General features: G+C 39.5%; 1 protein-coding gene across 5 annotated transcripts in view; it reads left to right on the plus strand.

The window, feature by feature from the left end:
- Window positions 1–25,003, plus strand: part of LOC117214741 (protein unc-13 homolog B-like) — a 371,198-nt gene that overhangs the window by 28,286 nt on the left and 317,909 nt on the right. For 4 of the 5 annotated variants that reach the window (XM_033461044.1, XM_033461046.1, XM_033461045.1 and 1 more), the window contains exons 3-4: window positions 4,656–4,758; window positions 9,050–9,302. In XM_033461044.1, the coding sequence (XP_033316935.1) occupies window positions 4,656–4,758; window positions 9,050–9,302 (356 nt within the window). The remainder of the gene's footprint in view (window positions 1–4,655; window positions 4,759–9,049; window positions 9,303–25,003) is intronic. The other variant, XM_033461047.1, reaches the window with a different exon arrangement.

Genomic DNA, 25,003 nt, shown 5'->3' on the forward strand with positions numbered 1-25,003 from the left:
TTTTAATTGTGGAGTTCTCTTGCAAAATTGGATTATTACTATTGGAAAAATTGTACAGGTCACGATGAATTGTCTTGCACAACAGTAACAAGGCTGATAATAAAACGTATAAAATTCTAAAAGTAAATTTTACAGTTAACTTGCAAATCGCTTAAAGTTATAAAATTATCAAAGTCTCAAGTTACTAATTGTTAATTTTCTAATATTATTAGTCGGTAAATTACTGCGCAAAAGAGGCCTGCACGGAGTGTTATCAGAGTTAACGTTTCAGTGTGACCAATTTCTATCGTTAGACAGGTAGTGCGTCGATTGTCAGTTTATTTTGTTTCACACACTTCTGACGAGACATAACAACGATTCTGTTACATAAACTCATTTATATTTTCATGATATATTGTTTGCTGAGGCTCCAGTATAATTTAGCTTAAACAATATGGCAATAACAAAGTTACCAAGATTTCAGAACCATAGATGTACATATCTGAACCTTTACTATCAGAATTCACTTGACATTCCACGAGTAACTTGGAGCCAAGGTTTCTGTATCCCAAGGGACCACCTGATTCCGCAGTCCTATTGCCGCAAGAGTTCTCTTAATCCGAAGAACCGCTTAATTCCAGGGTTCAGTCACACGAAAGGTCCATTTTTAGCCATAGAGTTCGTTTAATCAAGATTTTTATATTTTTTGGAACTATGTAGTTTTTCGAGGCTGCTGGTTTTTGCAATCTGTTTAATGATTCTTGCAAGTTCGTGGTAGAATTCGTTTGGTTATAGAATTCACTTGACCTGAGAGCTCACCTAGCGCCAAAAATTTCGATTACATAAATAACTTTGTCGCAGAATTTGCTTCTGCCAGCTCTGAGGATCTTTAAAGCGATAATAATTCTGAATTCGAACAGTCACATACCTAAATGAGGCTCTGGGTCCAAATTGATCCTAAGACTCGTGATCGCTGCCATAGACGATAAATGGGCCTTACGGAAGTTACCTGTGAAACCAAGATGTTTTGATAATCTCGTTGTATAAGTAAATCCTGGCACTATACGGTTCCTGGTGTTAGGTGGACATTTTTGAGACAAGCGGTACGCGATGCTATGTGGTTTCCTGGAGTAAGTGGATTCCGGCATCGTGTGGCAAGTAGGGCCAACAGATTGAACTTTGAACGACTTTAAACGATAGACGCTCTGTAGTCTATGGTGTCGTATAATCACTAATACCAGAGCATCAGGCGATAAGTAGCGTATATGGCTTGCAGCGTTAAACAGATTCTCCAGCTAAGTGAATCTTGGTACTTCGTGAGCTGTAAATCCTTAGAATTTCTATAATTCATTTATTACACACTTTAATTGCTTATTGTATATCTTGTGAATTTACAATTATCTATATAGCACATCTTATATCTCAACGAAGAAGTTATCCGTGTCTCGTTTTGTAGATTCCTGTCTTTATCCAATATCTTTAAACACATTTGCGCGAATCTACAGCCATTCGAATCTTGTTTCTTTTATCTGAATGGTTTGACATCAGACTTCGAGATTCCAAGAAAATCTTTTTATGTTCATCTTGCCATTGACTAAACTCGCTAAATTTACTTCTCAGCTCTTACAAGCTCATTGCTCCGAGTTCTCCTTCAGGTCGGCTATTTTGTACATTTCCACTATTAATATCGCCAAATAGTTAATGTCGATTCGTATATATATAACTTTAGTTAATTCTAGTTAGTTTGAAAATTTGATTCTAGTTATTGAATATTTAAGTCGTCGATTGAATTTTTAAATAGTCGGGCAAATCCGGCTGCAGCGATGAGAACGATCTGAAGCTATGCTAATATCGCTAATGTATGCACGTACTTAAATAAACGAATGCAAGAGCTTTTTGTATCGAAGTAACCTCGCGTTCACTTCGATGTACGAACACGTGAACGAGGAATTGTTTAGAAGATTCTGATAACAGGTAATATATCATGCAAATCAGAGTGAAACGTTCTTCCTGGTGTATCGCTGGAAATGCGATCATTTCAGATGAAATAAGACACCAACAAGAATTTCAATTATGCAAAACGACTCAGGCTTGCGCTCCTGTGTCCCACTTAAACGACAGCCTCCGTTGTTGTTATTAATAACTCGTTTTACGGCAATTACATTAACCGTAATTAAATATTCATCGATAATGGAAATTGTCTCGCTTTATGAATCAATAAAAATATATTGCTACACAAGCAGTATCGTAAGCAAGGGAATTGCAGATCGACATCGAAATTCCATCTATTTCTCTCTATCTCTATACGTAATCTCACCATTCGAAGAAATTTTTCATTCTATCAATTAATTAATAGAAATTAATAGAATGTTTCAATTATTTTGATAATAATTTCAATTTTTTATCTAGACGATCCATATATTACCTCGTTTATCACATTGTCTTTCAGTTCGTTCATTTTTTTTTCTACACGGTCGTATAATTTTTAATTCTCGATAATAATAATTAAATCTCGAGCGTTTTTGGATCAATTAATTCGTCAATTCTAAGTATCGATCCATGCGTGGCTTCGTTGATTCGATCGCTGTGATACAAACTTCAGTCGCCAGGAACAATTTCGTTGCACGTAGTAGCAAAATATCTAGTCAATGTAGTTGAAACACGCATCGAATATCGTAAAACGGATTTTTTTCACGAGTTATCGAGAGCTTGCAGCCGGAATATATACTCGTGCACAGACGACGGAGTCGGAAGCTTATAGAGCTTTACGGTTCGTCTGCGCCGTTTTCCAGGCACGCAGATGGGTCGAAAGACTATCCGTATCTTTGGTAAATTGAGAAACGATCGGGCTTCCTTCGAGAGAATGTTACGATTCTATGTATCTGCGTGCCTCTGATCTTTTCTTATCGATTTGACATCGACTTATGGATGTTCACAGTCGCCATGGGTTGTTAGACGAGTTAAGCTTTGACAGCTTATCGAGAAAACCTCGTCACGAAGGATAATCGTTTGTATTTATTTAATTATATGTAAAGTAACTCACGAAAGTATAAGATCGTTCGAAAAAATCGTAGCGGGATTTAAAAAGGATTTAAGCGAAGTTAAACCTTTTGCCATCTATAACTTCGTGAATTTTTTTTTTTGAAAAATCGCGCGTCTTTTTCAATAATAAATTCCTTCGAGTAATTTTTTCGAGGCTTCCAGAGTATTTAATTTCTTATACAATATTTTTCGGATAAAATGTAAAATGATCTGACTTATATTCTTCTTTAGTGATTTTCATATTTTAAGATATTCGTGTTGTGTACTAATCTTCTAGTAAACGTATGTTCGTAATAGATGTTTTGTAAGCTCCATACATATACAATTTTATCGATATAATATAATTACCATAGTCGCTCTCGTTATAGCGTTAATGAATTTTAGAAACTTTCATATGACGCACACGAAACGTGCGTAAAAATTGTTTGTGTTGAGTGCCTGTTGAACATTTTCACGAATCTTGAAACGAAACACTTGAAAGTGTTTCGGTAATTTCCATAAATGACGCTTTAATTGTCCCATGACGAGAAGGTACGCGACAGAAATATAACGATGTTTCGGATATTCGTTACGAAGCTAACTGCGATTTTTCGTTTCCCGACTGGATGAAAGTCCTCGCCGGCGCGGAAATATTTTATTATTTTTCCAGTCGCGCGCTCGTGTTTGAAATATAAACGCGCGACGTCCAGTTGCGGTAATTAAAAGATTTTTTTTTAATTAAAGCACTCGCGAATCCGTTCTCTATCTGGCATGCTCAGAGGATGCGAAAAGAATGTAATTTCGTGACCGTTTCTCTAATCAAGCGTCGGATCTTTTGATATTAACGAGCAAGAACGGATACAAGGGAATGAACGGACGATTAGCGAACAACTCGGCCAATTTCGTTCCTTCCTTTCGATGAAAGTGTCTCGAACTATGTATCTACGACCTTTTACACTTAGATTAATACAAAATTAAGCTTCCGAAACAGCAACATTATTCCTTGTCAGAAAGCAAACTTTCATACGCGCTTAATCAAATATTGGGTTGACAACTAAGTGATTGCGGATTTTGTCATTAGCTGGTATTGACAAAATCTGCAATCCCTTAGTAGCCAATCCAATATAAATGCACAAACGCGATTAAACAATTTAGACGAGATTCTCTAGAAACAATCAATCCTAAACATTTATACACGCGTCGTGTACATTCCGTTCGTATCAAGATGCCCGCTGGAGAATTTCAATAATTAATTTTTTATCTCGACGTACTGCTTCGACCTACGCGAGTCGACGTTCCAGGACGCGACGGTAAAGCGTAACGTAGCTTGTTCGAGCGAAATTTAATTTATTGGATGGACGGAATAAATCCCAGTTTATCCGATCGTAAATAATTTTTGGTCGGCGCGACGCGATACCTTGATGCCGGCCGTTCCTCTCTGCGGCTGGCCCTTGTCTATTTATCAACGTCAACATTTCCATTTCCTGCGAGACAGATTTCTTTTACGAGCTGCATTGTGTGTCTTTCTCTGCACGATCAATCGAAATCGCATAACCCTGGCCTGGCCGTGATCGTTGCGCCCCGCTCGTTCAAGGGAAAACAAACCGCTTGAATTTTCTCGGACCCGATTCAGATTTGATCAACCACGATTTCAGCGGAACAATTCAACTCCTACGTAACACTGAAGCTGCAGAATGTGAAGTCGACGACAGTCACGGTGAAAGGGGCCAATCCATGCTGGGAGCAAGATTTTCTTTTGTAAGTACATGTCTGCGAACGTATTTATTAAGAAGAAAGGTCGGCAGGTCTGCTGAATTTACGATAGAGCCCCGGTGAATATCGTCCCTCGGTATCCAATGTTTTCCACGATTTCCCCCTTCGAATAGATAAAAGCATAGGGATGAAACGGACGAAAGGGACGGACCGTTTCAATTTCGAATTTGCAGTTCACCGATGTTCCAAGTTCGCCATCTGTTGTAGTCTATCGCTCGTAAATGTCTGGATATTATTTAGATTTGTGCGTATAACAGCGCGTGAATTAGCGTGAATAAAGCGTATAAATCAATGGTAGATCGATAGAAGCAGTCTTTGCTACTTCTTTATGTAATTATTACAATGTACACATTGAATGTACATATTGAATGTACATATATGTATAATTTTATGTGCTAGACTAGATTGGCCGCATAGTAGTGACACACGTATGTGAATATGAGTGTGTGCAAGTATGTGTATGCGCGGTGTCTCAAAAAACAGATGAACGTAACTGTTGCGTTGGCAGTCTGGTATGAAAGATGGTGAGACAAAGAGAGTGCTGAAATGCGTGCAAATGTATATCGACGAAGATCCTTTTTTTCTTTTTTTTCTTTTTTTTATATGAACGTGGAGGAAATCCGCACGGACACCGGGTCGCTTCTGGGGAAAAGCGGCGTGGTAGTGCCGAACATATCGACGAAGATCCTGGAAATCGTTCATTAAATAAATCTAAAACTATTTTAATATGAATTCTAAGTGTAACCTTAGTGTTCCTTTACTTTTATTTCGCCAATTAAGATGCACAATTCTCAACAGTACATTTGAATAATTTGTTAAAAAACTTAGCAATGGTATATCTTTTTTTCTACGATAAAATATACAATTCATCTATACCGTCATTGACTTTGAATATCAATATTTGTAACGATGTCGGTTTACGAGAATCTACTAGCTGTGTCCAACTTCTTTTGCCTCCGATAACGATATTTAGTGGGTCGGTGTTGAATGAAAATGATAAGAGTCGAAAGAAATCGACGAGATCCGAAGTGTGCGCGTTATCATTGCTCGTTCATTACTGAGTTTGTGTCCGAGCTCGATAACGTGGAGTTTTTGCGATCGACTATCGAATCCCTTTAAGAGCTAAAATCCTCGCTCACCTTAACATCCATAATTGATATAATAAATATACGCTTAGTTAGTACAACAAAATAATCTATTTGTTGTTGAAGATAATACGATTAGCTAATCGGTAGTTGTATCTCGTGGCTCGATCCATTTACATTCGGACTAGCATCCTTATTTGCTTTCTTTTCGCTCTTTTCTCAGTCCTGATGATATTTTCCGTTCGAGTATCGATTTCTCACGTCGACAAAAGCGAACTTCGTTCCTTTGCGGCACGGTATGGTATAATTACGCTTTAGAATAATTCTGTCGACGTCGTTTCCCGGTATGCTTTATCATTCCGATATTATCAGTAGTAGGTGGGTGTTGAGAAATATAATGTGGGATATGATTTGCTTATTTATAAAAAGAGGACGATGGTGATGGATGTAATATTCAAATATTTTCTGCTTGCTCTTTATTATTAGCCTAGTTTTCTTTTTCTTTCTCTCTCTGTCTCAAACTTTTTCTTTTTCTCATCCACTTTATTCGCGAGAAAGTTAGATTCTTCAATGAAAGTTCTCACGATGTAATTTTATTTTCGATATTAAATAGAGCACGATATAAATTCATTGAAAAAGTTTATTTTGAAATTGCATTTTCCTAGATAATAGTGTAAAATTGGAAACAATCGGCTATATTCGCTAATACGTTGTTAATATTAGAACAGAAAATTCGGATAGTTCAATTTTCAGAATCTATTACGAGAATGGGCCAGCTATTATTAACAACGGTTCACTTGATTTTCAATCGCACGAAATAGTACGGGCTACGTGAAAAATATACATAAATTAAATTTCCTATTATTTCAAGGCAATTTAAAGGGCCAGAAAATTCACGATTTGTTAAGGGGTTGTCCTGATTTAGTATGTTCTAAAGCAGCGTCTTTTTGTGATTTTCTTTAGAAGCGAAAGAAAGAAACGAAAAGCAAAAGGCAGAAAATAGTGTGAAATAAAAAATTGTGGCGAGTTTAAAGAAACAATGTGTTTCATAAAAAGAAAAAATAAACTTTAAGGTGCTATAACGATTATTTAAATAAACTTTTTGACGAATTTTTTTAGTTCATCGAGAAGAAAAATATATAATAATTTAATCCTTTTTTAGTTTTTTGTTTCAGTCAAGAATTACGAGGTGAATCTTTCCCATCGATTGAAAACTGCTGCCCATGAAATAGACTTAGAAATCTGTTATAATATTTTCTTTTTACTTTAAAAAAAATTCTTTGGTATTCGTTAAATATATATAAAACCGTACCTCGAAGTTCAATAACTTCGTTTCTTTCTTTTCCTTCTAAAAAAAAATCACAAAAAGACGTTGTTTTAGAAAATTCTAATTCAGGACACCCCCTTTAATACTCACTCAGAGAAGCAAATTAATCGACGCATTAACACGTGTGTGTAATTTTAATACTCGATACATAGTATAAATATTCTTTTATAGCGTTGCTAACAGATCTCGCGGTTGATGCGACATTAAATCAGAATTTAAAAAAAGGGGAAAATGACGGAGGTGAAGAAAATATCTGTCTATCTACAGGCAGCATTGTAGTTGACCGATGTTCGAGCAAGAGTTATGGAAATTCCGAATGAAATTACGACGACGAGCAGCGTCTTTTCTAAGGAAGAACTTTCGTCTTAAAATCCCTCGTTCGATTCGACATGGCTGGTGTTTGCGAAGAAAGCACGCAGCCGCGTCCGTTTTTCCGTTTATACGAGTCGTGGGATAGCTTTCTAAAGACGAATGAGGTCTATCAAGTTATGCCAAGTTATGCGACGTTATGAACGTGATTCGCATTTCTGTCCCGATATGCGTCCAAGCTACGCAGATCGAAATAAATGGAAACGAATAATTCTACAGCGATTCATCAATTTCTCTATTTCGTCAAAGCTTTCGCTTAAATTTTCGTTTAAATTTCGCAACGACGTCGGATTCTGATTTACGTTTTTAACGATTACTCTTGCCTGGTTTACATTGTTAACGCGAAAATCAGATCGCGTGAAATGGTCGACACGGAGAACACGCTATTGATCGACCGTGTAAAATATATAAGGAGGACAATTGCGAATGGTGGAGGTGGAAAATAGGAGAATTTTGGATCTTAGCTTTCTGAAACATCCTTACTGGCGCCGTTAAATCCTCACTTGCCAAGTTGCGAACCTTTAACCTACTTTCCCTTTGGCGCCCCCCTCTCTGTACGCGGCCGGGCTGCATTTAAATCGTATTTATTTAACCTGTGACGAAACAACCGAAAATAAGAATCTCGACGATGTTATCGATCAATTTCCCTCGATTTAGAGCATCCGTATCGATTACGCTAATAATGCTGTTACGAAACGTCTATTTATATTTCCTATCGATCCATAACGATGTAAGAGGCAAAAAGAATCAGCTGATTGGATTGCTGGTTTTCGATATAAAGGCACATTTATTCGTCGATTGGCCAACGTGATTAAGCAAATGCAAATTATTCGATAGTCTTGGTCGTTGTTTAAGTTTACTGTTCGAGACAATTCCCCTATGAAGATGTGATAAATCGTGAATTTAACGTCAACGTGACAATATCTGAAGGGACAGTAATAAGAGTCGTGGACGCGAAAGTCACGAGTTTGAATGTTGCTTTTAACAGCTACAGGGAACGAGAGAAGGATCAGTCGATATCGAGTCACCGGATCGTGATTCGAATGCGAATCTTCTATTTGCCGTTCTAACTAATTAAGTTTTCCAATCAGTCGACGAATTGTTTCCCCTTAAATCTAATGTTTAAACTAGAATAGTTAATCGGGTCGTTAACGGCGTAATCGTAAAATTCCTTTCAATTTCCATCTGTACTCGTTGTATTTCTACTTTTTCTATAGAGCCACGTACAAAAGTTTCAGATAGATTTTTCGCTTTATATTCGAGAAGCGATATCGAAAAGAATTTTGATCGATATCGAGTATGAAGGGTACGAGGATACGGCAAGTAAACGCGTTATTAGTTAAGATTCTTTAAAATATCGTTTCTGGGATATAAAGTGAAAAATCTGTGTGAAACTTTTACACATCGCCATAAGCGAGAAAGATTCTTTGCCAATATATTAAAACGAGAAAATAAGAAGCGAAAAGTGTAAAATAAACATTTGTTTGTTATCCAGCGAAACGAACGATATGAATACGGGCCTTCTGGTGGAAGTTTGGTGCAAGGGTTTCCTGTGGGATCGTTTCCTGGGCTACTACTACGTCCCATTATCAGAAGTGTCCTACATGAATGAGGTAACGTCTAAGCAGTCCTACAATACATCCACTGGCACGGTATCGACAGGGAAACAAGAACAACAACAACACATATCCTCTGACAGCATGCGAGACACGAACAGCAATACACAGCCACCAGACATCATCAGCACGGTACACTAATTGATACATGTAGCTAGCCAGATTTCAGTCTTACCAACACTGCAGATTAATTTCTAAACATGCATGCGACCCCGCTGTCATATTTCCGAGACGCGGTTACAGTAAAATCATGATTACACTCTCGACGTACACAGCTCCTAAACGGGAGTGGGTGTCCGTAATATTCGAGGATCGATTAGAAGCGGCGTGTCTCGATATTCCGTGCACGTGGCACTCTTATCACGATATGAACTCGATTTTCGCGTGTACGTCGACGTCGTGTATATTAAATGAACCCGTGCTCGTTCACGACGTATTTGACGTAAAGCCGGTATAAACGAAAAAAGAAAAAGTTAAGAAACTAGGAGAATAGGCAAGCTGCGGTTCTTCGGTAAAAATAGTACGTACTAGCTACCACGAAGTAATTTGCAAAATCGTAATCGATGGTATTCGAGATTTACGATCTAAACGTGTTACCGATACTTAACCGTGTACGTATATATTTCTCATGTTCGCTCGGTGCGCTGGTTGAATTGTTTCGCGAAGCGGCGGTATCTTCCGATCGGTGTAGATACAACTAGGCGCGAAGGAACACGATTGCGAAGTAGCGAGACGTTTAAAAGCGTACGAGTTCCACTTTACGACTGATCGATGATACAACACGTCAGGCAGAAATCCCGCGACACTTACGTGAAATAGCGGTAATTTTTTTCTGGTGACTAGTTTTCAAGTCAACGAAGTCAGCGTGTGTAATGTTGCACGGATTTGCTAAAAAGAATTAATCACCCTCTGGAGACCGATACCTCGAACCGTGCACTGTTTACCGTTTAACTTGGGGCACGAGGGAGTCATTTTTTCAAGGAACATCGACCAGACACGATCGACATGCAAGGTGTAATTAGTACATCGGGCGAGATCTTGGACCTCTTCTTATTACAAAGGACTGGTAGGTTTGTGGCGAAACAGAGATTCGATTCATTGTTTATACGTCAGCACGAACTAAAGGCAGCTATTCGTCGAAGAACGACGTCAAAAGCACAGCGAATTCTTTATTCGTATCGCTCCCTTCCCCGTTCTGTTATTTTCCAAACGACTTTCCCGTAAACGCCGCGGGATCGCGCTCCATCGAGCATAAACTTTGCACGATTTTGTAACAGAGGAAAGAAAAAAGGAAGCGTGGCAAAATAAGGGCATGGGATATAAGGCACGGTATACACCGGCATACGGCATGCTGACAGGTTTAAATGGCATCGCGTGAGTGTAACTGATCGAGAATGCTGCTCATAAAAAAGAGAGGGAGCAATACGTGTGCAAACGACCGGTTTAAAAAATCCCGTGGATAGATCGGTGACACGATACATTGTCGTGGTAGGCTTCTGTAAGAGATTTTATGCCACTTCGTACCAGGTATCGCGATAGTAAACTCGCGTAGGACACAATGTATATTAATAAATAGGCCGCTGATGTTTATGCATTTACGAGAAATTTAAATGTGCAAAAATGTAAATCTAGTATGCTTAGGCATACGAAATGTACTAACGTAAGTAAAGTGGTTGTAAAACGAATTTTTATTTAGACTCCGTTTCTTTGGTCGTGTTCATAGAAACATGAATTTGCACGAGCATCCGCAGTGTGCTAACGGATAACACGGATGAAAAATGAGATCTTTCTATTTACTTGCTGATTATTTTAATTCGAATTTAAATATCTTGTCGCTACGTTCGTATGAATCATCTCTCGATACTCATTTTTCGTTAAGAACGATTTCATCGAATTTATGGGAATTACTTCTCCACATCAGTTTTTCATTAAAAAGTATTTTTTTTTCATTCAGAAAGTTTCATCGAGTATTATCCCGAGTATCGATCTCTTTTTCGTTGTAGTAACACGACTGTGAGAAAGTGGTGAAATTTTTGTCGAACGAGTTAAGGGTGTTTGGAGCAGAGTAATGGACGTATGAGAAAAGAGTATTTGTTTAGTTCGAAGTGTGAGAGGTGCGAAAGTAGAGTGTTTGTTCTAATTGTAAGTTCTTGAGTCATGACGCGAACGAACGTTCTACGATCGCCTAAGGTTTTCAGCTGTTTTCCTTTCTCGTTATATATCCTTTCATATATATATCACAGTGGCTGAAGAAAATAGTCAAACGCTCGTTATTAAAACAATATTACAACTAATATAAGATATACGTATCAAAATTAAATATCTAAAATTTGGGACGAATTCGATAACATTCGTCGAATGTTATGAAACATTTGTGGGATGTTATGAGACATTCGTTACAATGACGTACAGAAACAAGGTCAGGAAAGTAATCGAACGTCTAGATATTAAGCGAATAAACAATGCTTTTGTATACGAAGTGGAAACATCGTGTAGTGAGTTTCTCGTTACGCTGTGAATAATATCAATTCGCGTACCGACAATGAGTTCGAAAATACCAGAAATTCGAAAGGGAATTGATATTAAAATTGCACAAAGATGGAAAATCATATAAGCAGATCGCCAAATTATTAAACGGAAGTGTGTCTACGATGCGTTATATTATCAAAAAAACGAAAAAGCGAAGTAATAGTGACAAGAAAGCACCGTACTGTCAGGTCAAAGACACTAACTAATAGAAAAGAAAAAGCTATTATACGCGAAATAAAGAAGGATCCAAATATCTTGGCTACGAAGCTTACTCAAATGGTTGCCAACTACTTCGGGAAGAATATTCGCGAGGAAATTATGTCGCAGAATTTTGTGACGCAATGATTTCCATGGTGGAATTCCAAGAAACCATTCGTTAACAAGAATCAAGCCAGGCGTTTAAAATCCACGAAGTAATTTATGAACGAAGATACTATAATACTTTCTGGGATAAAATTATGTTCTCAGATGAAAGGAAATACAATGTATTTAGATCGAATGGACATCGCATGTCTGGAGCAAAGCCAATTCAGAAACGAATATTAAACATTTATGTCCTGCTATGAAGCATAACGATGATTCCGTGACGTTGCGTGTACGGCTACAAATGGCACTGGGAATCTTATTTTCATAGCTTGTATTTGTAGAATATTATTCTAGACACGTATAAATCTTGAAATATTTAAAAAAAATAATTTAAAAGACAACGCTAGAAAATTCGGATTATCAAACAATTTTTCTTTTCAACATAACAATAACTTCCAGTCAAACACGGTCGGAATCGCGAAAGAATTGTGAACGTGAAAGAATTATCGTACAATATGTGTAACATACGCCCCCACAAAGTCTCCGGATTTTAACTGCATCGAACATTCTTGTGGGCGGAAATCAGTAAAAGATAAAAAAATTACGACATAACTTGGAAAGACATACTGGTAAAAAAGACAAAAATTTATTGAAGTATGGAATTATGTATCTGTTCGTTATAAACAAACAATCTGTGTGTTTTACATTACATTGAAAACCTTATACCAGATTTCCTCCTGTTTTCTACGCCAATAGGCTGAGCGCAGGCTGAAATTCGTAATTTCCGCGCAAACGTAATTTGCAAATTCGCGCGGGTAATATGCGACGATGCTGCTCTCATTAAAATTTTACGGCCAAAGAGTTCTGTTTTCCTTCGAATTTCCTTTATACAAGCCACAAAAGTAGTGCGCGGTCTACATAAGCAAGCAAAGAAAACTAGTCTCGTTTCCACCGTCAATTCCCTACTTTTGATTTATGAATCTTAAAATTAAGAATGATAGCGAACTACATATCTCCATCGATGTTTCAACTTATTATCGATATTCAAAATATTATTTTGCATTCGAGAATCCATCGCAGCAATTCCACTGCTTTTCGCTTTCTCTCTCAAACGCTGTTTCCTTTCACGATTAGCAAAGCGCGAAGTATCGACATAATAATTACTTCGAATCAACGTGCCATTCGTGTTTCATCATTACACATCGGATACCGCGAATTATTTCCAAATAATCTTGGAGATCGATAAGTGAACAATCGGCAAACACAGAGTAACAAAGGGTACGCGCACGAAGAAACGTAACGATATCGAGCGTTGCACGAACGGTTTGATTCGGCTACGGCTGTTTGTTTCGTAGAAGCGTTGGTCCATTCCCGATCGACCAAATATCGCGCGTGGCATCGAGTGGATCATCGAAATGACTGGATATTCTCGCAGAGCTCGCCGTACATGTCCGGTGGTGCACGTGAAATGAAACTGAAACGAGCGTTTAGTGTTTACACATGGAACGAACCTCGGATCAATTGACGCCGGTTATACGTTCGGATGGAAGTGTGTAACGAGTTTCAGGTTAGCCTTCATGATGTCGCCGTTGCACCGGTTTGGTCTGTGCATCGGTCCAAACCTGGTCGATAATGCGATTACCGGTGGACGCCAGTGTTTGCCTCTGTGACTGTCGCGAATCGGGGAAATAAAATGTGATATCTTGAAAGTTCCGCTCGAGGAAATCGCTGGTTTCTGCTCGCTCGAGAATTAATTCGATCGCCGCCGACAAAAGCTTCTTCATCTCGATCGAGTTCGATGTTTGATCGTCCTGAAAATCGTGAGAACCTCGAAGCCCGAGACACGTGTGTACGCCCGAGTGTACATCTTCGAAAGGATATACGGGATACAATTTTGAAATTACTGTTCAAGTTATTTCACTTCCTAAAATATTTGTGCTATGATGAAGATGGTTGTCCAAAAATGATAGAAATCTCGCCACGATTAATTCGTACAGCGATGTAGGTATTTCCAATGAATAAATTATGTACGTTACTGGTTTACGCGAAACTGCTTAATAAATAATTTTAATTCACAAGCAGTTACTCGTATAGTATAGCAAATATTGCTTTTAGTTATCAATTCATTGATTTTCATATTTCCGTAGCATTCGATTACCGTTAACGCGAACTGATTATAAAGCGATACTTATCAATGATGGTATACACGTATTAACCTTTCGATTAGCGAGATCGAGAATTTTCCCGATTCAGTTTTACCCTGAGCACGATTCGTCGATAATTGGAGAGTGTAGGTAGCATCTGATCCGATCTATCTCGTTCCGATTCCCTTATCTCTCATCTTCTCCATATCGATGGTTTCTTGTTAATTTAGAAGAGTAACGATACGATCGCGGGTGTAATTACGCGATGCCAGCGTTACCGTTAGCTTCGCTCGTATAACGCGATTTCATACTCCGTGTTTCTTCTATCATACTTTTGTAGCGAAACGTTTCTTTACTACTTTGCAGATAACCATCGTTGACAAGAACGATGGGATTAATAAAAACAATTAGAACAATTAGAGAAAACGTATTTAGCGGTGAATCACATTTAGAAAGGTTACAATGGCTTAAGTAATTGGCCTTTTCATCAACGGAAATCGGAAAATCACATCAACGGATCGTGTTACCGGTGAAACACGGTAGACTGGCCCGTCTATATGCAGAGTCCGCTTTCACTCTGGTGACACAGGTGAACTGCGAACTACAACAGGCTTACAGCTTACAGCCTGTCATAATCGATCCCAGAATTAGATTTCCTCTTGTTAATGTCATAGTACGCGCAGATCGATCGTTCGTCGACTAGGAAGTTATTTCTTCCTTTCACCATTTCTCCGTTTTCTCTTTGTTCGTTACCTAGCTTTCTTTCTTTTTTTTTTTTTTTGGAGGAGGACGGTGAACTTCCTTTTATATCTTATCTTTCCACATCGTCTATATTTGTATTTCCTTGCCTTTTTCCTTATACTTTTTTCTTTTTCAATTGGCGTCCTTTACGTGCTTGCAGATTATTTTTACGCTAATGGCAGTTCGTCTCCGTATATGAAATAAATAAATAAATAAATAAATAAATAATGCGAGAAAGCAATCGTCGAGCGGAGCGGAGAACGATCGAAGTTTCACAATGAGGTAGAAGTCGAACTCGTAAAGGAACGAAATGTCTGCACGCGAAAGGTTCCGTTTGTGGTCACAGAAGTCGTTTCCATTGTTCCGTACAAAAATATCGGGTCTCTGTTCCAGTTCGCGATCGATTCGATATTCGGAAGGAAAACGCTCGTTCCCGTGGAAATCGAATGGCCGACTAATCGTCGGAAAAAGCGAAAAAAACTGTGTCCGACGATGGCCTCCGCTATTTACGCTTCGTCTCATTTCGCTCGCGGATTTACAATTCGTATTATGCTAATTAATAGCTATTAATAATTAACAGCGAATGTTAACGATACTTGGAAACATAATTTCACTTATCTTTCGCATCGTCCTTGTCGGCTATTTCTTCGTTCCGTAAAACACACAGTCCGGGAAACTCGGTGATATCGATTTGCATATAAAGTAAGTTGGTCGCTACTTAGAAGTCGTATGACAAATTGGTCGTGTGGAGCAATTTTACTTGGCAAATGGATACCTTCTTTATGGCGGCGGCCGGATTGATTGTTTTCACGCGTCTCGATGGCGAGAGAAGGAAAAATTACATTTCCTTATCGTACTTCTAATCTTAACATTCGTTTTGTAATGTATCGTCCCTTTGCATTAAAAGCCGCGTGATTTATGTGAAAGCGTAAATTATACAGAGACATCTCTGTCGGTGTATTCGAATGAATTTTATTACGCCTGACTATCGGTTCAAGTTTCCAAGAAAGTCTTAATAATAGAATTTTAATCATTCAGCCAAAACAGTTCCTTCGTTTAATTTCGTTATCCTTTTCTTTTCTTCTTCGAGATCCTTTTAATCGCCAAAGGTCTAATTCCTTTCTCTACATCATTCTCGAAACAAAAGGTGTGAAATCCACGATGAAATTAAGGTCCATTACGTCACGAATCCTAGTGGCCATTCCCCGAGGTTCTTGAACCTGTAAGATATTTTCCTGCGAGAAATTTCGACCGAAGAATTCCTTTATCTACCGTTCTTTCTTCGTTCGCGAGACTCGGTCCACTGCACTTTCATACGACGATAAAAGGGAATTCATGCTAATTAAATTGGACGGCTTCTTTATCAGAGACGAACAGAAGAAACGAGGGCGTGACCATCCTTGCATTCAACAAACGTAGTTTTTCTCTTTTTGTCAGTGAAATTAGAATACTTGGTTCGAGAACTTCTCATCCCTGTTCGCCGTTTCTCGTTTCAACATTTTCACGATGTGTAGCCTACTCGCCGTTCCTTATCCTCTTTAAATATAAAAGAAAAAAAAAAGGGAAAATAAAGAACGCGGAGAAACGTTAATTGCATAACCGAATATCGATCTTCGATTAAAAATAACTCGATATTCCTTTCAGCTACTTATTCGGTCGGTTAATTTGTCCGCGGTAACGAGGATATCGAGTTATAATAATATTCATCCCGTTCCCGCAAGCCGATCAATATTTTTAAAACGAGACCCAATTTAATGAAGTCAAAATAGAATCGCAAGGTTCACGAGGTCGCTTTGACGCGTAGAGAAGCTGCTCTTTAAATGGGACGCGACGACGTTTCGAGCGCCGGTGAATTTGAAATGCAGCCGTAAACCGACTGAAACGGTGAATCGGATTCGACGAATAGTGGCGATTGCAAAGCGCAAGAGCTTAAAACAAAAGGAAGCGAAAACTGGAAGGCCCTGTTTGCTTTTTTCCGCACGAAGTGCACCAAGTGCATCTTGTCTTTCGACGGGAGGATCGAACAAATTAAATTAGAGGGCAGCCTTACCTCGGATAGGGGTGTAATTCAGTCACGTGCGAGTTGGCTACCCCCTCTTTTATACACATTCGAATACTCGTGTCGCTCTTTGGTTGGCAGGCGCAACCATCTTGCACAGATTTGTCGTAATCTTCTTGTAAGCGTCCGAGCAAACGATAGGCAATAATCACGCTGTATACCTACGTTTTATTGTCCATGTAGGTATTCCTTTCTGCCTGTATCTTTAAGATCGTTCTTAACGGCCCAAGTAAATGGGATAATAAATTTAATCGGAAAGGAGAGAGTCGAGTGATATTCTTCGATTTTTCGTTGATACACGCGAAATCCTCTCGGTTAATACGATCCTCGGAAACAAAGACCCGCTGCGGCTACTTCGCGGATATTAAACGCTTTCCTATATTACACCAGCTATGTTATAAACGCAATATCCGGTTTTACGACCGTACGATGGCCGCCATAAAATAACAGAAATGCGAAAATTCTTCATCGGAGAGACGACAATGCTTCTATCGACTTTTGAAATTGATTCAAAGATTACTCCAGTAATCGACGAGTCAAGTTTCTTTTTTTTCGAAATGGCAAAGGAAACAACAACGGATAGGAAACTAGAAACAGAGATTAGGCGAAGAAGAAAGGGAAAGATCCTGGTCGCTGCATTTGCCAGGAATTTCTCTGAGAATCGAGCAAATTGAATTACGAAGTAGCACGAGTAAGAGTTGCGTTTTAAAGGTGGCATTCCCGTAGTTTTCTTGACTCTGAAATCAGCTGGAAGGCAGTGGCATACAGAAGCTACCACTATCGGCACCACTATCGGCAGCTCTGTTCCCTGGCAACGATATCCTTCACGGTTCCATCACCACATCACCGCTGACAATCCCTGAGTGTCTTCTGGCTGTGACGTCACTTGGCGCATAGCCAGCTCGCAACGCTCAATGAAACAGTCGGGGAAGCCAAGGCGACGTGGTTCACGTAGCTTTACGCCGGCGTTATGTTGCTGCGTGCACACATTCGAGCTTGGACTTGTGTGGCAACGACCTTCGCAAAAGATTTCCTGGATTTGTTCACGCGCTTCCCCCTCTCTTCGTAATATTCGTATCGCACAGTCGCGAACAGCGCACAAAAGAGAGAAAAATAGAACTGTCGAGTAAACAGTTGGAATTTTACTGGGGAAAATCGTTCGAACGTATCGTCGTTTGATATTTAAAAGTCATCGAGCGGAGAGAATTCCCGAAAAGTAAACGTTGATTGAATAAAAAACGAAATATATTTACATTCGCAAACAGAGAGTACGTGGTTATAAGCATCACGGTTCACGTTCATCGTGGGAGCAGAGGGAAAACATTCGTAACAAATTTCTGTTTGCTGCGTTAATTGTCTTTGCCATTGTCCCATTCTATTCTATGTCGAAGTTCATCGTGGAAACCGCGAGAACGCATTCGTGTAGTTACGATCGTCCGTATCCGAGTTATGAAATGTTCCGGTCGTGGTTACGAAAAGAGGATTGATGAATCACCGGCAAACTGGTTCCTTCATATTTCTGGACGATCGATCGACAACCCTGGCGTTCCAGGGCTAGCGACAGCTGCGTTGACGGAAAAGAGGACGGCAAAAGTAGATAGACGAGGAGAAAGGAAGGGATAGAAGGCTAGCGTAAAGGTGTAAATTGGTGGGAAAGGGAGAACGAAACGAGGAAACGAGGAAAATAGAAAAGTACGATAGCGGAGGAACGAAAGAGACGGCGATAATACGAAGAGCGCTAGATACAGAGACGATGCGCGAAAGAGAGACAGAGTTAGCCAGAGTTAACTGATAAACGGTGAACAAGGAAGATGACATGAAGGATGCGGTAACGCGTACACGATGGAAAGGATAACAAAGGTGCGATGACGAACACAGAAAAAGGGGCGAAGATGTGGCATGGCAAACATGGAAAATGAAAGAAAGGGCGAAAGAAGAGGAGGGCAAGTAAAAGCTGAGGAATGAAGCGAGATTTGTGAGTGGAAGCCGAGGGCAGGTTGCTTTTCCTGTTGCGAGGACAATCTGGGTCAAGCCCGGCTTAAAATATTCATAAAGCTGCACGCGAGATCCACGTACGACCGGTTCGATTCACATTAGAAATGCGCTGACTGAGGTATGTCAAGTAACTCTAGAGGGATGACGATGAAACATCACCGTTGATTCGTCCTCGCCTGTATTAGTGATCAGCGGTAACCGGTGTTCGTGCACGCCCACTCCTTTCTGACAGAGGCTTGACAAAGCTCTTACCAACACCCTCCGCCTCCATTTTCCTGTCCCACGCGGTGACGGTCTGCCGTTTCTGGCTGCTTCGGGGCTGCATACGTCGCGGTAGCGACAAAATCCTTGATTTTACCAGTCGAAGAAAGCTTTGCCCGCGCGTACGAGCGGATTTCACTGTGTGAAACGTGTCAGGTCTTGAAAATGAAAGTTCAAACGCGAACGGTATGCTGCCGAAAGGAATTCCGGTCGCCGCTCCAACGTCCCCTTCGCTCCACGTCAACGGTGAATACTTGCCGAATGACTGGAATAATATCTTCATTCTCCTACAGAGCCAGCGTCCATGTGAAATTATTGCGATAATCCGGATCCCTCGTGTTTCATGATTAATATACATACTCGTACGTCGTACGTATGCTAGTGTATATTACGAGATTAGCGAAACGAACGAAGCGACAAGTAAAACTATGAGGAATCTCTATGGTCGGATTCCGTAACTGACACTCCAGAGAATCGATTGGAATTGTACCGATAGAGTAATCGATCTTCCAGTGATTCCAGGTTTTCGTCAAAAAGGATTACTTTCCGGAATTTACATTTTCATTAAAACGACTTAAAATCTCGCTGAGCGGTGCTCCGTCAATAATGTCGTCCTTCGTTTCGTTTCGTTACACCGAAAGAGGGATTTGTCGTTAATCGGGGATACTTCGGTGCTTCTTTAATGCGTTCCATTGCGCTTGAGGATTAAGACAGAACCACGTTCGAAGCTAATCGCACCCATGAATGCTTTCTGTGAAAAAAATTGCCCGGATCTATCCGCGTGTATAAACATTCGGCGGAAGATAAAGAAGAGAAACGTCGAGAGGTCAAGGTATATCTGAGCTTGATGGAAAAAAGATCCAGGCTCATCTTCGTGATCCATGGAAGATCTCAGACTGATGGATGATTCCTTGCTAACCAGCTAGTGAAAGCAGAGTGAAAGGAAATTACGGATCGATCGACTTTGCTTCCTTCGTCTCATCTTCGTCTTTCCCACTTTTCGTCTCCTTGCCCCTCTCGAAACAAAAAGGAGTGGACGCCACTAAATTGTTTCTCTAATCCTCGAGAAATCACGTCTGACCGACACGTGGTCGAGTAGATCCTCGTCGTGTACGCTCGTTACCTGGATACGGGCTAAACGAGGTTTGCCAGGAGGTCAAATCTTTGGCTGGATTTTCATTTGTAGCGAGCAAACTCTAGCTGGAGTTACCTGTTTGCTCTTCCTTCGTAGATTGACGTGCCTTCGATATGCGAATTGTTGACTCGAGAAATTGACGAACGACCATCGGCTAACTCTTCTTTCGTTCCCTCTTTTTTGACCGACGCTCGTTATGCCACGGCGGATCGTGCCGAGCCACAGCCGGGAATTTGATTGAGTAATCGCGGTTTATCTATCCCCATGTAACATTGGCAGTATCAGTTTTGCGGTATCGTTGCGTGACAGATGTCTAAACAATTATGGAACAATTATAGTCCCTTTCATATATCTTCTATGTGTCAAACGATCGAATTTTGTTTCCATTGGAGCGACGAATTTGAAATAGTATTGGTAGAGTCTAATCAACGTTTAAAATTACTTCGATATAATAATTAAATGAACTTAATAAAAATAAAATTGATAGAATATACAGTACGCAAATGTAACTTGAAATCGAATAAATATAAAATGTCTGCATGAATCAGGATTAATCCAGTTTGCGATATCCTACAGATAATTTTTTTAAGCAAGGACTTCGATATTGACTGTCCATTGTAATCAGCGATATCAAGTATACAAAGAGAATTAACATAAAGAAAGAGGCAGGATGGAATTTTAATTCCCCGCTTAATTAACCAAACCCGTTATCATTTGCCCCTTAATGATTTACATTTCTCGTCAAGCTGAGCGAAATAACGCTAGCACGCAAGGAGAACTGCCATTGCATATGTCAGACAGATCGTCGGTCTTGTCGCCCGTAACAAATGTGCTTGTAAGTAGATGCAGGCCTGCAAACGTCAGACGTAGGAGCTCGTGTCTTCGGATTCACGTGATTAATATACACGTATTCCGCTCAAATAGGCAACTGGTATCCCCATCGCGCTATATTTACAGCAATTTCCACCTGACTTGCTGGAATCCGACGTCACATGTTCGCTATGCCTCGATTCTAAGAAAATTGCCCCATAAATCGAATTACGATTAAAAGTTGTTTTTATTTCGGGTAATAGCAGCGTTCATCAATGGGGGCATTTTTTATTAGTCTTTTTTCAGATGTCTCATTCTCGGTTTGCCTTTTTCTATCATTTATCATTAGTAGACTGTAGATGCTTGTACAGTTTTATATTATTATGAATACGATTAAAGAAACGTAAATCAAGTATTTGTTTTAATTGCTAAACGTCATAAACAGTACTTTGTTTCGAATATTTATGTTATGTTATGTATGTTATGCATATTTGTTTATCTTTGTTCCTATAAATCCATAAATATCCACAGTTTACTAATCTGTCTACAAAGAAATAATACCGCATTTTTATGGTACTAGTTTTTCGCAGCTAAATTTTTAAACTTATTTGAGCGTCAGAATTCCAATGTTACACGTCGTCTCGATTTTCAAAAAATTAACGAACTCGCGGTTTACAAAAACTCAGTCCTTGAACACGTTTCTCGACACAGATATATGTACGTGTATGTATATATTCCGTTCAAACTAATAGCCAGCATCGCTGTACTGCCGTAACAGGTAAAATAGAGCTTCCTAAGCTTCGAAGCTTATCTTAGCCGGCACTTTCTTTCGACGAATCATGCTAACAGCATCGAATTTAAATTTTACCGTCGACATCTTTAAACGACGTTTCCTCCAATTTACTACATCGTAATTTTCCCAGAGCATTAAATTTTCCAGCCGAAAGAACATCCAACTAAACATACTTGCGTCCGAGTTAACGACGTTTCTCACAAGAAACGTCGCAAACAGACGAAGAGTTCGAAGGAACGTTCATTATCGCGTTTCTTCGTTCCTGTAGCAAATTGAAGGATGCACCATGTTTGTCTTGGCGAAATCCTCCCTTAGAGGGGGAACTTCGTCATTAATATACTTCATCGGATATCTCCCTTGACGGAGACGGAAATCGTCGTATTCGTTCGCCTTGCGCGATGAATTCGTGCGGCGCAGCCTGACGTTCGTAATCATTTCTAGTCAGCTCGAGAGTCATTGTGTCGTTGCGCTTAATTGCGGAGGTGTCTTGTCCCATTCGCGAGTATCCACCAACGTCAACCTTCGTTGCGACTGTAATTCTCTTTTTGTCCCGGCCCGGTTCCATTGCGAATCTTTACATTCACGTGACACGGCCACCATCGCAACCACGCTAACGGTGTCACCAGTAAGTTCGCAAAAAAGATACAAGCGGAAGGAGAAGTGAGAGAAATGCGATAGACGTTAAGAATCGTGTCGCCTACTCTCTTGTATATCGTGATACCTTGAATCAAGATATAACGTGTGTTTATGACAAAACTGTTCGGGATTTACGATGCATTGGGTTTTTATTAAGCTTGACCTTTTTACGATCTTTACGACACTTATCGAAATTTATTGGTATTTTCTGGTGATTTTTTTATGGTTGCGAAACGTTCATATCGATGATCGTACAGGATTTATTGATGCGCTTTCTTTCTGTTTTGCGAGAGATAGAATCTGTTTTCCGAAAGTATTTTCGGTAAATACTTAATGATTTTGTGTAAAGTGATTGATATACTGCACGCAAATAAGATGTAAGTGAATGGATCGTTAGAAAGCACGTAGAAATTTAATTTTCTAAAAATATATTTCGATTACATTCTTCTTTAGAGTTTGTTCACATAAGACATGCTCCATTTCTGTAAAAAAGCTAAAAGATAATAAAACGATACTTACATTATTTCATCAGCCAGGTCAGAAATTTCTTTTCAATTATGACTAATTAAATAATTTCGATTCGCACGATCATCAAAACTATGCGTATAATCCTAATACCTCGTTCAGTCAATAAATTAACGGCATAATATCAATTGTTTGAATATCATTGCTATTTCAAACGACTTGTCATATTGATTAGATAATATGGATATTCGTATTATTGAACTAACATGAATATTTGTTCGATCCAAATAATTCTCGCGTGGTAAATTTACATGCTTTCAGTCTCATTTTATACACATCCCCTGCACTGCAATATCATCGTTTGCTAGATTCCGTAATTCTTTTTTCAACGACTGGCCAGCTTTCGGACCAACCGAGTTCATTTGGATAGAAGGAACGCGATGAAGGGCCGTTTTGCTTGTGGCGCTAGCACGACCGAACGAGAAAGGAAAGGGCAAAGGAAACGGAAATGACGGCCGATAAATTGGAGAAAACTTGTTTCCTGTGCGGCGAGGGGACTCGTTGAGAAATCATATTGAGAAATCAAGGCGCCTGATGAAAGTACATATTCGTTTGGTGAGCGAACGACAGATCGATCGGCTCGCTTACTTTTCCACTTTATGTAGCTGTAGCCGCTGTAGGCCGCGGCCGGTACGAGTACATCTTCCTCGTGGCTCTCTTTCCCCATTCAATCTCCTATTTCTTCTCACGTGGTCGTCGCTATAATTGGGCTCGGTTGCCCGGAAACAGATTGATACCGGAATGGGAACAGAAGGGACACAGTGTGCGTCACACCAGCACCATCCGTGACTGCTAACCTAATTTGCGTCTCCCTGATAGCACCATAATCGTATAGAATTAATTGGAACGAATCTTCGCCAAGATAGCGGCGCTGCACTTTTACCACGGCCACCTCGGAAATGTCGGTCCTCTCGGCTCGAACGCCGCTATCCCAAACGAAAACAAAGTTATACTTTTATAACAGCTGTAAGCAGATAGTCGGATGATTATATTCGTAGTACGGACAAATTAGTTGCAAATATTGCTATGAATAAGAGAGAAAGAGAGATAAGTGAGCGGTAGGAGTGTAGGTCGATCGATCTTGTACAACGATAAAAACAATACGCATAATGAGCATAATGAGTTATATCTGTCACCGAAGCTGGAGAAGATGTCGCGAACAAGAAGACATTTTGATTAGCGCGCCTTCTCTTTGTCTTTTGACTTTCCTGTTTTCCGTATCCCCGTCATCGTGTCTACAGATTCTATCGCTTTTCATTTTCGATGTTCGAGCAACGTTTTCATCCTTTCGTCTGTCTCATGTCCAATCTGGAAAATTAAATTTTACGTCAGTTGAGATGCAAGAAAAATCAATAGCCGTTGCTTGTACGTTTTCGCTATATATCATACAGACATGACTTACTGCCATTTCGACGGTCAATAGATTTTAATAGAAGGCTTGAAACGATCGTTCGCGTAATTGTATTTCCCTCAGTTGATTTTTCTATAGCACCAAGCAAAAAAATAATTTTGCAATTGAAGATAATTTCCTAAGCGATAACGACAACTTTGAATTGCCGGTTTGTTTTTCCGCGAAGATCACAGAGAGAATTTCTTTGCATTCGTTAGTACGTACTATCGCGATATCTATTTTTATATTCCTGCGAGATTGCATTAAAAACGATTATACTTTGTATTTTTCTACGGCATTTCATTTTCATTGATGCAATAGAAATCAATTCGTATAGTTAGAAATGGAAATTGCTTTACTAAAAAGATCAGTTAAATTTTGAAGCTAGAATTAAAAATACCAAACAGTGTGGCTTCGTGCATTTTAATTGCGTGAATAAAACACGTTTATAGTTGATGAAATTACGTTGAGTCGTTATCTGACGCTTATTCTGGTATTTGCAGATGCAC

The sequence above is a fragment of the Bombus bifarius genome, unplaced genomic scaffold (genome assembly GCF_011952205.1).
Source record: "Bombus bifarius isolate JDL3187 unplaced genomic scaffold, Bbif_JDL3187 scf7180000009243, whole genome shotgun sequence".
Lineage (NCBI taxonomy): Eukaryota > Metazoa > Arthropoda > Insecta > Hymenoptera > Apidae > Bombus > Bombus bifarius.